This window comes from Aquarana catesbeiana, linkage group LG05, assembly GCF_042186555.1.
Source record: "Aquarana catesbeiana isolate 2022-GZ linkage group LG05, ASM4218655v1, whole genome shotgun sequence".
In the NCBI taxonomy this organism is placed as follows: Eukaryota; Metazoa; Chordata; class Amphibia; order Anura; family Ranidae; genus Aquarana; species Aquarana catesbeiana.
Genome location: NC_133328.1, coordinates 602057988 through 602074068, shown reverse-complemented (window position 1 = coordinate 602074068; position 16081 = coordinate 602057988). Strand labels below are relative to the sequence as shown.

Here is a 16081-nt window from a genome sequence, read left to right as displayed (position 1 = left end):
AACCACAAGCTGTAGTAAAATATGAGGGGCAGAGAAGAAAATTGCTCCTAAAGAATCAGATAACAGTTTAGGAACATGCTGGTGTCAGGCCATTGATTATGTGGTCTCCGATCCTGTAGTACCCATTGGTTAGCTCCTAATCTCATTGGCATAGACCAGGTTTCCTTGGGTCAGCCCAACACCAGAGTCAGGAATTTTATTGGTGACCGTTCCAACTCTAATGCCCCTTACACACGATCGGACTTTCCGACAACAAAACCGTGGATTTTTGTTCAAAGTTTGTTGACTCAAATTTGTCTTGCATACACATGATCACACAAATGTTGGCCACCAATTACGAATGTAGTAATGTTCAAGACGTATGGCGAGCCGATAAAAAGGAAGTTCAGTAGTCATGTGATATCTCCATTATGAACGCTAGTTTTACAAGACTGAGCGATTCTGGCTCGTACTTGATTCCGAGCATGCGTGGACTTTTGTCCGACGGTGAAGAATGATATTAATATCTAATATCTATTATTCTTGTATCTCAGGGGAGTTTCTAGATGAATACAAAGTCTTTGTATAAATATGTCAGTGTCCTCTCTCCTTGAGGGTGTGTAGAGAAGATATGTATCTGTCTTTATCCAAGGCCGCATTTCCAACTTACTTTTAGTAATTTGTTTCTTAGCAGAAATTGAAGAATCCTTCGTTCATACGATGCTTCCAGAAAGGTTGTTTATTTGTTCAGAAAGATAAGCAAAGACAAGACATCTGGTATGGTGATGGGCTCAGAAGGAGGAGGAGACTTCTGATGTTACATTCTAGGGTTACATCCCATCTCCCTTCCACCTCTCTTCCTAGCTACCATAACCCTACTCCATTCTTATACTGTTTCATAATGTTATGTCAGCATATCCTAGTAACACCCATATTTGCATATGTGCTTTGAATGGTTATAGTCTAAAGATAAGTAGCATAACTCCACCCATTGTCCTGACATAGTAGCTCAGAATAGATGTATCTATACAGCAAAATCATTTCTCTCTGTCCTCTATCCTGTAACCTTCAGAGACCATCACTAATTACATATAACATTCATGTGTTTCATATATTTTTCAGAAACTTATCACTTAAAATAATAATAAACTCAAAATCTTCTAACAGACGGGAGTTGTGTACACACAATTGGAGAGTACAAAATTTGTTGGCGGAAAATATAAGAACCTGCTAGCCAACATTTGTTGGCGGGAAGTCCTACAACAAATGTTCGATGGAGCATACACACGGTCGGACTTTCCTCCAACAAGCTCACATACAACATTTGTTGTCGAAAAATCCGATCGTGTGTATGGGGCATTACATTTTATACTCCAGGATAAGTGAACGACAAAGTTTAGCTGCCTAGACGAAGTCTTGTTAGACGAAACGCGTCGAGAGGACTCCACTGCCACCTTCTTTTTATGTACAAGCGCTTTTGATCATCTTAAAATGTAAGTGTATTTCTTTTTACAATAAAATACGTTGTTTACGGTATCACACTATGTGGCCCCTTTTCTATCTTGTATGAGCCATATGTGGGGAGATTCACCAATATGTTTGGAGAAGATACGTTTATGAAGCCCTCTGGGATCCCTTCATCTCCAGGCTATCAAGATCTTCCCCCTATTGCCAGTGAGAAATACAAGCCGGTTTGACCCTTACAGTATATACTGTCTTGGGTTCAAACCCTCCGGTAAGCCTCCGCCTTCACTGGTTGCGGGAATTGCACATCTTTTTGGAGACACTGTGGTGTGATGCATATAGTTGATCCATTCATACATTATTCAATACATATATATGTTGGACTACCAAGGAACCAGCTGTGCATTATCTTCAAAAAGACTTTTTTATATTTATTTACATGCTGGTGATGGTATTTCACACATTCTTCACAAGTGGTGATTATTAGAATCCCTACGTGTACGGATTTATATTTTTTATTTTTATTTTCAGTTTCATTTTTGATGGTCATTTATTTAGAGCTCTGGATACTCACCCCATTAGTTTGAGGGTACATTATATATTTAGCGCTACACATTTTTGTTTTCCAAAGTTTAGCTGCCTCTCATTCAATTTCTGACATTACAGTGTAGGACTCCTTTAAACCTTTAAGCAGTACCACTATATAAAGACACATACTTCAACAGAGGACGTCCCAATAAATATACCAAAAAGTGTGGTCTAAATGGCTAGCAGAACCGTCCACAGCATAATAATATAAACCTCCACAGGTGATTGTGAGATAGTCCTTCCTGAAACACACCCCTCTTCACACAAGTCTCCCATCTATTTGGAGGTCTGAGAAGACTAACCTTTACTCTCAAAGAAACGTGTTTCGTTTCCTACCGAGATTTCTACCAGGATTGGATTCATTTGAGAGCAGCAATGACAACACCTCCACTAATATTTAGGATATTTGGCCAAGGATTCCGCACCTTCTCTACTCAAAAAAGGTGGTACACACTCTATCAAAGCTGATCTTTTACTGCCATAACCATATCTGTCCCAGGTGTGGGCCACCTTTGTAACCTTGTTTGAAAAAAAAAAAAACCTTTAAGCAGAAATCAGGAGTATATAAAAAAGATCAAATGTTTGCGTTCCCAAACTGCTGCATACATTAGTTTGGTATAGTCTTAAACAGTGGCGGTCCGCTCCCTCTCTCCAACCACCCCCTCTATGACCAATGGATAGATTCATGCAATTCATGAATCTATCCATGGCCGCCACTGGTACCAAAGCACAAACGGCTCTATTGACCAACATGGGTGGAAGTTTAAATGAACTTTCCTAAAAAGTACAGCCATGGCCAAAAGTTTTGAGAATGACACAAATATAAATTCTCACAAAGTCGACTGTTTCAGTGTGTTTAGATCTTTTTGTCAGATATTACTATGGTATACTGAAGTATAATTACAACCATTTCATAAGCGTCAAAGGCTTTTATTGACAATTACATTAAGTTTATGCAAAGAGTCAATATTTGCAGTGTTGGCCCTTCTTTTTCAAGACCTCTGCAATTCACCCTGGCATGCTGTCAATTCACTTCTAGGCCACATCCTGACTGATGGCAGCCCATTCTTGCATAAATCAATGCTTGGACTTTGTTAGAATTTGTGGGGTTTTTTTTTTTTTTTCACCCGCCTCTTTGGAGGATTGACCACAAGTTCTCAATGGAATTAAGGTCTGGGGAGTTTCCTGGCCATGGACCCAAAACTGATGTTCTGTTCCCCAAGCCACTTCGTTATCACTTTTGCCTTATGGCAATGTACTCCATCATGCTGGAAAAGGCATTGTTCCTCAAACTGTTCTTGGATAGTTGGGAGAAGTTGCTCTCGGAGGATGTTTTTGTACCATTCTTTATTCATGGCTGTGTTCTTAGGCAAAAAAAAAAAAAAAAAAAAAAAAAAAAAAAAAGGAGATTCATCAGGGAAAATGACTTTACCCCAGTAGTCAGCAGGCCAATCACTGTACCTTTTGGCTTCCTTGCTGCCCTTCTTGACACCAGGTAATCCTCCAAAAGTCTTCTTCTCACAATGCGTGCCGATGCACTCAAACCTTTCTGCTGCTTTTCCTGAGCAATCCTAGCTCTGGTGGTGCCCCGATCCTGCAGCTGAATCAACTGTAATGCCGCGTACACACAGTCGGACTTTTCGTCTACAAAAGTCCAACGGACGCTGACGGACTAAAGCTGGCTGGTAATCCGATCGTGTGTGGGCTTCTCCGGACTTTCAACGGACTTTTTTAGCCTCAAATCCGACGGACTTTAGATTTGAAGCATGCTTCAAATCTTTACGTCGTAACTACGACGGACCCCGAAGTCCGCTCGTCTGTATGCTAGTCCGACGGACAAAAAAACGACGCATGCTCATAAGCAAAAACTAAACGGAAGCACTCGATCTAGTAAAACTAGTGTTCGTATTGTAGGTAGCACATTCATCACGCTGCAAAATCTGTGATCGTTGAATGCAGCGCATTTTATTTCTTCTTTACGAAGGCTCTAAAGAACGAAGGTGTTTTGCTGTTCATAATCAGAGTTCTCCCAAACTGATTTCTGGATTCTTTTTCTCTTTGATCTCATGAATGATATAGTATGCATTTTAAAAACAATGTTTCCATACTAATAATACTTTTTCCCCTTTTTTTTTTTTTTTTTTTTTTTTTAGGTTTGTAAAGTTACCACAAAGAACCCATTATTCTGTTTTTTTTTTTATAGTGATTTTTTAGTTTTTAGATAAAGTTAACCCAAAGCACCGTTTTTGGTTATGTAAATTTTTTTATTTTCAAGACTTACCACTTGAACATTATTAACATTAGTAATGTATTTTTGGTGTGTTTTTTCCAAACTCAATGAGATTGTTGTCCCTTGTTAATTTAACATTGTGTGTAAAATCAATGATTTCAAAGAAAACACATAAAGTCTTTTGCTAAACTCAAAAAAGATCCATTTATTCATGGTCAAAATAAAATAAAGAGGAAGTCAACGCTGGAAAAAGTAGGTGTACCAGAAAATTGGGATCTTGCAGAGTCCATATAAGAGGGAGCACAATCTGGTCCAAGAATCCCAGAGATCAACAGCACCAGCAGATGATCTAGATGTCCCCAGACTGTGGTCCTACAACAGCCTGCGTCTTCTGTCAGACCAGACTGAACCCAGGTCATCACTTTCTTCTCTTCCCTGCAGCCTTTCCTCCACGCTGCCCTGCAGCCTTCCCTGTAGCCTTCTTTTGAGGCTGTGGCTCTGGTGTTTCAGTTGTGGCAGGAGGAGGAGGAGGAGGAGGGGGGGCTGCCTCATGTAGTTGGGTGTTTTGTGTTAGCGTGCCCTGCAGCCCCTTATGGATTGTTTCCCCAAATAGGCGCTCACAAATGAGGCACTGCTCCCAATCCATCTGAAGAAGCCTGCTGGCTAAGTAGCAGCCATAGGATTCTTCCGCTTCGGGGGGGCTTCTTAAAAAACGGGTGGCCTCTTGCATGAGGCGCAGGGATGCGTCCTGTGTGACCATCCCCTTCCTGGCCCTTTTTTTGGGAAGGTGGAGGGGAGGCACTTGGGATTCGGTCAGGCTCCTACTGGGCCCAGCCACCTCACTTGGCCCAGCCACCTCACTGGGAGCAGCCACCTCACTGGGAGCAGCCACCTCACTGGGAGCAGCCACCTCCTGCCTGACACTGGGCCCAGCCTCCTCCAGGATGATGGTGAATCCGGCCTCCTCCAGGCTGTCCATGGGCCCGGTCTCCTCCTGCCTGCCACTTTCCCCACATTCCTCCTGGATGGACTCATCCTGTGTATAAAAAAAGGACAATAGTTTGAGTATATTTTTTTGGGTTCATCAATGACACACAGTTTGCTTCTCATGAATAGCAAATTCAATGTGAATACATCTCTTTAATAAAAGAGTCTAATCAGACACCCTAATTATTTCAAGCAGGTGCCAAACATATTTAGCCACTACTGTCAATTGATATGTATACACAATTTTGAGTGCCAAATTATTTTAGACAATTATAACATCCAGTTAACATCATTAATATTAGTACAGTAAATATTTGTTAAAATAATTTACCTGACTCCAGATGGTCATATCTGGTTCATCCAGGATGGAAGACCCAGCTTGCTCCTCATCAGCCTCTGCTGGGGTGGAGGGAAGGGTGGAGGGAAGGGTTGAAAGTGATGGCCTGGCTTCATTCTGGTCATCCAGAAAACGGAGTTGATTGTAGTACCACAGCCTGGGTACATAAACATCATCTGCTGATGCTCCTGATCTCCTTGATTCCTGGATCTTCTTATGCTCCCTCTTATACATGTTCCTCAAGACCCCAATTTTCTTGAGCAATGTCTCCATTGTTGCTTCCGGGATGGTCGCCTGGACAAAGGCCAGAAGTCTCTCCAGCGTTGACTTCCTCACATGCTTTGCATAATACTGAGGGTGTTTCACCTCCCACAAATTCCTCATCTCTCGATATTTCGAAATAAAAGCTGTAAGGAACTCTGGATCCTTAAATAGGGGATTCATTATATCTGGAAAAGATGAAGTCACAAGACAAAAAACACTTTTATTATAGGTTTCTGCTAACCCCTCATCATCTTCTCCCTATGTAGGCCTCATCAATCTATCAAGCCATATAGGCCGCTTGCTACAAAGTCATGACCATAAAACCCAAAAAATATATATCTAAAATTACCTTCGTTTTGTAACGTCCTGGTCCACTATCACCTACCACAGAACGTACGTACGACACGTGCGCAAGGGCCCTCTTTATACACTACGCATGTGTGAAACTCCGCCTGCGTCGCCCGCCCCTGACGTTCGAAATTAACTCATGTTCTCCGCCCCCTAATTCGACGCACAGAACGTACGTACGACACGTGCGCAAGGCCCCTCTTTATACACTACGCATGTGTGAAACTCCGCCTGCGTCGCCCGCCCCTGACGTTCGATTTTAACTCATGTTCTCCGCCCATTTTTTGTTACGGCGCGTAGTGGAGTTAAAGAATGGCGGAGACACCTGAAATGTTGACGACCTCAGGTAGTGGAGACAGCCCGGAGGCTGGAACGTCAACGAAATCTATGAGGCCTAGATTTAAGGCCTCTAATATGAGTTTTAAAGAGATGGTGGAGATGGTGGCCATTCTTCACAAAGACGACTATGATGGCAATTATGGGCCGTACGCACGGCCAAATTTGCGCAAGGCCAAAATAATGGCGAAGGTCGTGGAGACTTTGAAGGCATCTTTTGGGGTCCAGCGCTCCAAAGATCAATTGAGAAAAAGATGGTCTGACCTGAAACTCAGGGAGCCGGATCAATACCGACGTATCCGGAAAGTTCTTAAAAAAAGTAAGTACTTGTCGTGTTTTTCTCTTGTGTTTATTACCTTGTATACTGCTCCATGTGCTTTTCCTTCCTATACGATTTTTTGTTCATCGTTTTAAACGATCTTTTAATAAACCTCGTTACATACTATATATATATATCTCTATATATATATATATATATATATATATATATATATATATATATATATATATATATATATATATATATATATATAGATAGAGATAGATAGAGATATATAGATATAGAGAGAGAGAGAGAGAGAGAGAGAGAAATATATAGAGAGAGAGAAATATAGAGATAGGTAGATAGATAGATATAGAAATGTAAAACATTCTTTTTGAATATTTGAAGTTATCTTAATTTTTTTGCTTTACATTTAGTTAGATATTTAGAGATTTTGTTCCAGATATAGAGAGAGATCAAAAGATTATTAACTATATTTTGAGATATTGATATCTATCTATCCGATATGTCTTTATAATTTTAAATATTGAGGTAAAATAGGAACTCTACACAAACCACTTCACTACAAATGTTGGAAAATTACTATGTACTAAAATATCTGTGTGCTAATTAGATTAATAATTTTTTCTTTCACATAGGGGAAAAAATCACTCAGCCAACAACAAGAAGACAGTCCACCCCAAGCAAAACATGATTGGGAAATCAGCCCAAGTCCCATTGAGGATGTGGAGGAAGGAGAGGTGGGCGACATGGGCACCCCACCAGGTGAGTGTCTGACACACCAGCTTACGTTAATCTATGCATGGCTGCCTTTTGTTTAATGTAATTTGTCTACTCTATTTTAGGGGATCTGGTTGTGCTTCATTCAAGCAACAGTGCCACCCCCGAGGATGTGGAGGAATTAGGCTACATGGGCACCCCACCAGGTCAGTGTCTGAGACAACAGCTTTATTTATGGTAAGGTAAACTATGTATGTGTGCATATTTCTAAAGACATTTTTTGGTTTCATTCCACTTTAGGTACAACAACAAGAAGTGACTATTTCACCTCTGAAAGTGCCCAACGGCTAATTGGTCAAATAATGGCCTGGAATAAAGACATTGATGAAATGCGTAATCGGCTGGATCGTATGCAGCAGGAAATGAAGGACATGATTGATGTTTTGGGTCGAATCTAAATGCCCTTTTTTAAACCCCAAAACATCAATCATGTCCTTCATTTCCTGTTTTGCTGACCCCATTCTGGGCCTTCTCTTTTTTTTTTTGGCAGAACATAAATGGCTGTTTAACCTAATGTAAAAAAGGAGGGCTGTTTCTCGTAAATACCTCAAAAATCCACAAAAAAATAAAACTTGATTTTCTAAAAAACCAAAAAAAAAAAAAAAAAAAGCCTGTTTGCGAAAATCAAAAAGCCAAAAATATTTTTTTGTGGATTAGGTAGAAATATTTAAATATAATTATATTTTGCTACATTATTAAGATATCAATATATTTTTGTCTATGAACATTTTATACTAAATGCAGAACTGAATGCATAACAACCATTAATAAAAACATCTCCTTATAGGAATTAAATAAATGTGTGGTTTGTTATTTCAAGGCTCAGTATCAGTTTGGTTATAATTGTAAAAAAGTTGTTTACAGTGGCAATGGAGCTTATTTAGACATTTAAAATTAAAATACAGTTGGCACTACAACTGCTCGACCATAACCTAGGAGACAGCCCAAAAGAAAGGCAAGCAATAAATATAATGCAAGATTTCCTCAATATTTTTTTTATTGTCAAAAATTATATATCCTGGCCCATTGCAATGGCCCCCCTACCCATAAAATAATTAACATATTGCTGTCTAACTTGACGGGCACTTTGGGGGGCCAAGCCAGTACGGACAGTATCCAGGCCTGTAAGGTTGGCTTCTATTTGTCCGGCCTCAGGCCCAACTGTGCCTATATAATTGGGAGAATGCTTGTTTAAAAAGTTGTGCAGAATGCAGCACGATAAAATGATAAAATTAAGTTTGTATTCCGCCAAATTAATGGCTGTTTGAAACAGGCGGAACCGGCTGGCCAGAATTCCAAACGCATTCTCAACCACTCTTCTAGCTCTGGCCAGCCGGTAATTAAAAACCCTCCTCTCCGGGGTGAGGGTTCTTTGGGGGAATGGCCTCATGAGGTGCTTGCTGAGAGCGAAGGCTTCATCGGCAATGAAGACAAAGGGGAGTCCTTCCACGTTATCCTCATCAGGTGGCAATCCCAGGCCACCACTCTGGAGACGCTGGCAGAACTCCGTCTGGGCAAATACTCCTCCATCCGACATCCGGCCATTCTTCCCCACGTCCACATATAAAAAATTATAGTGTGCCGACACCACCGCCATTAAAACAATACTGTGGAACCCCTTATAATTAAAATAATATGACCCCGAATGGGGTGGTGGCACAATGTGGACATGTTTCCCATCTATAGCCCCTCCACAATTGGGAAAGTCCCAACGGCTGGCAAAATGGGATGCCACAGTCTGCCATTCCTGTGGCGTTGAAGGAAACTGGGGAATCAAACAAGAAAACCAAAATCAATTAATTTGGAAGCTAACATTGCAAGAAAATTAGACAATTAAAAACATTATTCCCCAGCATCAGTATAACATTCAATAATTTAATTCTTCTGGAATAACTAATATGGAAAGGCACACTTATCAGATTGCTCACCCCCTCTGATGGAACATTGATTACATTTTAGGGGGTTGTGAAATCCCTAAAAAAGATTACTTTTAGGACACGCAGGAATTTAGGGACTAAAAAGGCTACAAGACTGCAGTTGTCGCACTCTGCAGGTGCAGTTGCTAACCAGCTTACAGTAAATGAGGTAATGTAAAAAGGCATTCATGCTGCAAGGAGTACACAATCACATGCAAGGGCAATTAATGAAAACACTTTGAGGCTTGCATATGATTTGATGATGGAAATCAGCAGAGCTTCTGCTCATTTACTAAAGCACTGGAACAAATGCACTTGTAGAGTGCACATGCATTTTGCAAACTGCAACATATATTTGCTTTAGACAAATCAACACCACAGAACATTCAAGCAAATTTTAACGAGGGTGGGGGTGGGGGGGTTGTGAAATCTAGATAATTGCTCATTAGCAGCACACTATTTGGAGTGAGTTTAGGTGGGGGGGGGGGGGGGGGGGGGGGGAGTTGTGAAATCTAGATAATTGCTAATTATAAGCACACTAAATACACTCAAACAAAATACATTCAAAATGAGTAGACTAGGTGGATATGTTCCCATCACTTCATGCTGGGAAGGTTATTGAAGGAAAATATACATGCATGACAAAAAATAACAGGAAAAAATTCCAGCATGTGTGAGGATAAAAAGGGGACATTCACACTATATTGCAATGATGGTAAGTAGTGTTTGAAGCAAGAAATACATCACATTATCAAAGATTACATAAAAGAACATGTGATGCTAATAAAAGAAAAATATCTTACCTTAATATAGTCCTTCTGCAGGACCTGTATGATGGCAGAACAGGTCTCTGGGATAATGATCCCCAGAGCCTGGGGGGAGATGCCTGTCGAGAACTTAAGGTCCTGCAGGCTTCTCCCTGTGGCCAAATACCGCAAGGTAGCGACCAGCCTCTGCTCCAGAGTGATGTCTTGCCTCATGCAGGTATCCTGCCTGCTGATATAGGGGGTCAGCAAAGCCAACAAACGGTCAAAAACGGGGTCCGTCATCCGGAGAAAGTTCCTGAAATCCTCAGGATTATTCTCACGGATCAAAGGCATGTGACAGAACTGGTCACGCTGAAGCAACCAATTCTTGGTCCATGAACTCCTCCTCGCCCTGTTCATGGACTGGTCTTGGGCTGAAGAATAAACTACAGCACCAAGCACATACAATGCACGAGCTCTACGACGAGTACGTACAGGTAACATGGCTTCAAAACGGTCGGCTGGTCAGAACGCACTAAACAGAACGCACTGAAGAACAGCAAGGCCTGTGAAGAACGACCTGAAAATCAGGAACGAGCGGCCAATAAAACAAAGATTTCTCAATGCCAACTGACCAAACGCACTGAAAAGCAGATACAAACCTCACAAGCACAGACTGAACAACAGTTAAAACGAACTGAAAAATACGAGTCTCACAAGCGCGAATCGTCTCTCACCAAACTTCTACTAACACGAGATAAACACGAGATTAGCAGAAGGAGCCCAAAGGGTGTCGTACGGGCTATTGAACTTCCGTTTTATAGTCTCGTCGGACTTGGTGTACGTCACCGCGTACTAGGCTGTCGTACTTTTGTGTGGTCGTGTGTGTGCAAGTCCGTTCGTAAGAAAGTCTGCCGCAAGTCCGCCGAAGGTACGTCGGAAGTATGTCGGACAGGCTGTCGGACTTTTGTAGGTGAAAAGTCCGACCGTGTGTACGCGGCATTAGAGATGGTCCTGCTGGACTTTCTTGGGCGCCCTGAAGCCTTCTTCACAAATTCAGTGGAAATGTTTTTTATGGGATTAAGTTAATTTTCATGGCAAAGAGGGACTTTGCAATTAATTGCAATTCATCTGATCACTCTTCATAACATTCTGAAGTATATGCAAATTGGCATATTAAAAACTGGAGGCAGCAGACTTTGTAAAAATTATTTATATCATTCTCAAAATTTTGGCCATGGCTGTAGAACATGCAGATGACAGCAGCAAGGGCAAGCAGTGCAAGTACCTGAATTTGACCCGATATTAGACTTTTAAAGCAGAGCTCAGACTGGGAGAGGGAGAAGCAGCACATGGAAGCAGCTTGTTGTATTACAGTGTCCATGTGCCAAAAAGATGTTGATAGGAGGAGAGAGTAGAGTGATAGAGATGAGCTCCTCAGTGAGCTGCTTCTCCTTTCACTGTTTAATCAAAGACTGGAGGAGGGACAAGACCTGGACTCATCAGCGTGCTGCTTCTACTTCACAGTCCAGTCACAGGCTGGTGGAGAGACAAAACGTGTGCTCATCAGTCTGCTGCTTTTCCTTTCACTGTCCACTCACATGATGGAGAAAAGACATGACCCGATGAGTGCACTGGTTCTACTTCACAGTCCAGTCAAAGGATGGCGGAGGGAAAAGGCCTGAGCTCATCAGTGTACTGCTTCTCTTTTCACTGTTCATTCACAGGCTGGAGAAAGGACAAGACCTGAGTTCATCAGTCTGCTGCTTTTCCTTTCACTGTCCACTCACAGTCTGGAGACAGGACAAGACCTGAGCTCATCAGTGTGCTGCTTCTACATCACAGTCCAGTCACAGGCTGGAGGAGGGACAAGACCTGACCTCACCACTCTGCTGCTTCTCCTTTTACTGCCCAGTCACTATCTGGAGGGTAAACCTGAGCCCACATGTGTGCAGCTTCTCCTTTTATTCTCCAGTCACATGCCAGAGGAAGGACATGAATTGTAAATGTTCCTGAGCTGAATCTGTGAAAATTCAGACCTCCTGCCCTGCAAAGGGGGTCGTGCAGTGTGTCAGAGCTATGTAAATCTCAGGATTGGATGGAAAAAAAAAAAAAAAAAAAAAGACTCAAATCCTTTGGCAGGTAAAACAGCTCCTCTATATGCATTCTATCCATATACAGTGGCTTTCCTGAAGTTCAGCTTTAACCATACATCATGAGAACATATAAAAGGAGCTCATTAAGAACATCCCCTTAGTCTGTCCACTAGCCTTCACCTTGGGTATCTGTGTGTGAACTTGGCGTAATGAGCCATTTAGAACATAGTGTGATACAGCAAGACAGGGGCTGTGTAGATCTTCAGGCACGTAGAGTAAGGAAAGGTAAACAAAATTCTGGCATGAGAATTTGGGTTACCGCTGATGTCAACAGTTCAGCCTTTCACCCTCCCACAAGCACTGCTCCTTGTCCCGAGGGGATTATTTTATATTCTCCTTACAGTTTATAGTAGACATTAGCCAATGACTAACACAATTAACTTTATACAGTCTTATTCAAAGTATATTTTTTGGGGAAAATCTTAAATATACATTTTTAGGCATGACACCACAGACAAAAATTGGGTTCCAAGGTTTGAAGTGCACCAAAGAACGCAACACGATCATGGTAGTAAGGAGGGAAGGGGACAATTGGAAAAAATCTGTGGGGGTATTAGCTAGGGGAAAAAAAAAAAAAAAAAAAACACAAACACACACACCACGGCAGGTTTTTCAGGAGCCTTGACCTTAAAGTGGGCTCTGGTCTATCTATTCTGGACCGATGGAAGAAATTCATGCACCCAGAAAAAGAAAAAGACGTCTACATTCAAACAAGTGAGATACATTTCCGGTTTCAGGTAAGTTTTAGATGGTCGTGTACGTTTTGGGGAGATTTCCCCTCACTTCCTGTCCCAAGAGACACAAAAGAAAAAAAAAAAAAAAGGCATCGTTCCAAACAATAGCCACCCTAGGGGGGGGCCAGAGGGCCCTGACCCCCCCAACATTATGCTGTGCCCCACCAAAAAAAAAAAAAAATTTTTTTTTTACAAAAAAATCAATGTCTAAGAGGGAGAGAGTCCCCAGTCAGCTCCTGCGGGCGATTCCTCCCCCCTCCCCTGCTCGCTGACACTGCATAATGCGAGCGTTCACACAACCACGGCCGCCTGATCTGCTCCTTCACCTGCATCCTCATTGGCAGGGAGAAGAGCGTGTTGCAGGAAGGACTCCACCAGGACTTTCAGTTACTGAAAAAACAGACTGATTTCTCCCGTCCTTAGGACAGGAGGACCAGCCTGTAAATTCCAAGAGATGCCAGACCAGAGCTGTCAATAGCAGGGGCAGGACAGCAAGAGGAGGCTGGGGAACCCCACAGTGGCAGAACACCAGGGCCCGGAGGCAAGACAACCTTTGCAACCCTGATAGTTCTCCCACTGCTTTGGATCCTTATATTTTCTTGATATGCTGGTGACATATATCTCTTGTTTTCTGCCACCCTGGGGGACCCCAATACAGTAGGAAGGGAGCTCACTGCAGAACATGTGAAAGGGCCCGTTGTGGGGTCGTAGTAAAGGGCCCCAGGATATATATATACACACATTTTATAGTTGCCCCCCTACTTTTGTCCCTGTCCCCCCATGTGCCCCCCCTAAATTTGAAAGCTGGAGACGCCACTGGTTCCAAAGTGATCGGTATCTGAACAGTTATCTCCATTGGAAAGTTTACCCTTACCTCTGGTGACAACTGTAAAATGTTGGATTTCCCCCAACTTTCTGTTTTGGTGACAATGGACACCAGTTACAAATCAAGAGGGTGAATCTACCCAGCAGGAAGAAAGACAGCAATAAAAACTTCAAAGGCTCTAACCCTTCCCTAATCTACAAATGTAAAAAATATAAAATATTATTATTATTATTATTATTATTATTAATAGGCTTTTTTGGTACATTTTAACAAAGCTTATTTCAAGGGAATGATAGTCAAAAATCAAGGCAGTCTTTTAAAACCAGACCGTTGGCCGTGATTCTAAGTATACTGGTCACAGGGGCTTCCACTACTGAGAATGACAGCTACCTGGCTTGGTCTGATTGAATACCAATGTCGCGTACACATGAGCGGACTTTACGGCAGACTTTTCCCGGTGGACGGGATTTCGTTGGACAATTCGATCGTGTGTGGGCTCCAGCAGACTTTGTTTGCTCAAAAGTTGGACGGACTTAGATTTGAAACATGTTTTAAATCTATCCGTCGAACTCGAGTCCGGTTGAAAAGTCCGCTTGTCTGTATGCTAGTTCGACGGACAAAAAGCTACGCTAGGGCAGCTATTGGCTACTGGCTATGAACTTCCTTGTTTTAGTCCCGTCGTACGTCATCATGTACGAATTCGACAGACTTTGGTGGATTGTGTGTAGGCAAGTCCGTTCATTCAGAAAGTCCGTCGTAAAGTACGTCGAAAAGTCAGCCGGGCAAAGTCTACCGTAAAGTCCGACCGTGTGTACGCGGCATAAGTTTGCTTTGTGAAAAGCATGCAACAAACGAAAGTCAGAGAAAAAAAAAAAAAAAAAAAGTTGGAAAAATTCTAAATCACTGATTTAAAGTCCATCTCTGGGCTCCTCATCCCAATGGACTCCCATCCCTGGAGGACCCTCGTATCTATTATACAGGATTTATATAGCTCCGCACAGTTTACACAGCGCTTTGCAAGATAAAGAAGATAAAAGGGAAATGGTATAGTTACAATACAAGAAGGTTAGGAGGGCCCTGCTCCTGGGAGGTTACAATCTAATATTTATGCTTTTTTCCCCCAGATGTCTTTGGGAAGGTTGTGTGTCAAGTGTGAGTCCTCTTCCTCGTGGGATCTTCTCTACAGGTGATCCTTGTTTATGGTGTTAATAATGTCAGTGTCCTCATTCTGCATCTTTGCGAGTGCAGAGCACCTACAGGACATGCTGCACTAACAATATGTCCTTAGACATTTGTGTTAAATGAGGTTTGATGGGTAGTAAAGAAAAAAAAAAAAAAAAAAAAAAAAAAAAAAAAGGGAAGGATTCTCCAAAAATAAATTCATGCACATCCACTACTTTGATCGTTTCTTCAGTGTTTTCTGCATCCTGAACCTCTCCATTTCTTCTTCACTTCCATTTGTTTGAAACAAGCATTACATATCAGTTGCAGTCATGTGCACACTATAAATCCCATAGTCCGGTGGCATCAGGATCCGAAGTGACATTTTACACATCGCTTCTGGGTCAGGAACAGGAAAGGAAGATTAGCGAATAGTGATTTGTTGATCTCCCCCCCTCTACCTGGCGGCACTTGCCATACTGGTCCCAGGTTTGCCAATGGCTGCGTGAAGTTAAGGAAACATGGTGGGGGTGGGCAGGGTGGTGGGGGCATAGAAATGGAGGTGTGTACAAGCAATTTGGCTGCTGCACAGTTATATTATTTCCATCTGACAGCCAACAGGTGGCAGCAAAATGGGTTAAACTAAAGCATTGAACTCAAAACATTAGCATTAACAGCCAGGCAACTAGCATTTTCATGAGGTCAGCTACTATAGTAGTAGTAGCAGCACTGTACACTATAGTAATAGTAGCAGCAGCATTGTACACTAATAGTATTGTACACTAGAATAGTAGTATTGTATAATATAGCAGTACCATTGTACACTATAGTAGTAGAAGCAGAATTGTACACTATGGTAGTAGTATTGTACACTATAGTAGTAGCAGCAGCATTGTACACTACCAGTAGTAGTATACAATAGAGTAGTAGCATCAGCAGCAGCATA

At 41.9% G+C, this 16081-nt stretch overlaps 2 protein-coding genes across 12 annotated transcripts in view; both read right to left on the bottom strand.

Annotated features, from left to right (window-relative positions):
- ENPP2 (ectonucleotide pyrophosphatase/phosphodiesterase 2) overlaps nucleotides 1-16081 on the bottom strand; it is a 226400-nt gene that overhangs the window by 158625 nt on the left and 51694 nt on the right. The gene's annotated exons all lie outside the window — the stretch shown is intronic.
- LOC141145462 (uncharacterized) lies at nucleotides 756-6066 on the bottom strand. The gene is made up of 2 exons (XM_073632182.1): nucleotides 5580-6066; nucleotides 756-5297 (listed from the first exon to the last, which is right to left on the bottom strand). Exons 1-2 carry the CDS (start codon nucleotides 6027-6029, stop codon nucleotides 4680-4682), a joined length of 1068 nt encoding a protein of 355 aa, XP_073488283.1. The 5' UTR covers nucleotides 6030-6066; the 3' UTR covers nucleotides 756-4679.

Bases quoted from the DNA above. Each gene is read 5' to 3' on its own strand.
- LOC141145462 (XM_073632182.1), bottom strand. From the start codon at position 6,029: ATGAATCCCCTATTTAAGGATCCAGAGTTCCTTACAGCTTTTATTTCG. The intron at 5,298-5,579 runs GTAAATTATTTT...TTTTATACACAG, and splicing joins ATATGACCATCTGGAGTCAG to GATGAGTCCATCCAGGAGGA.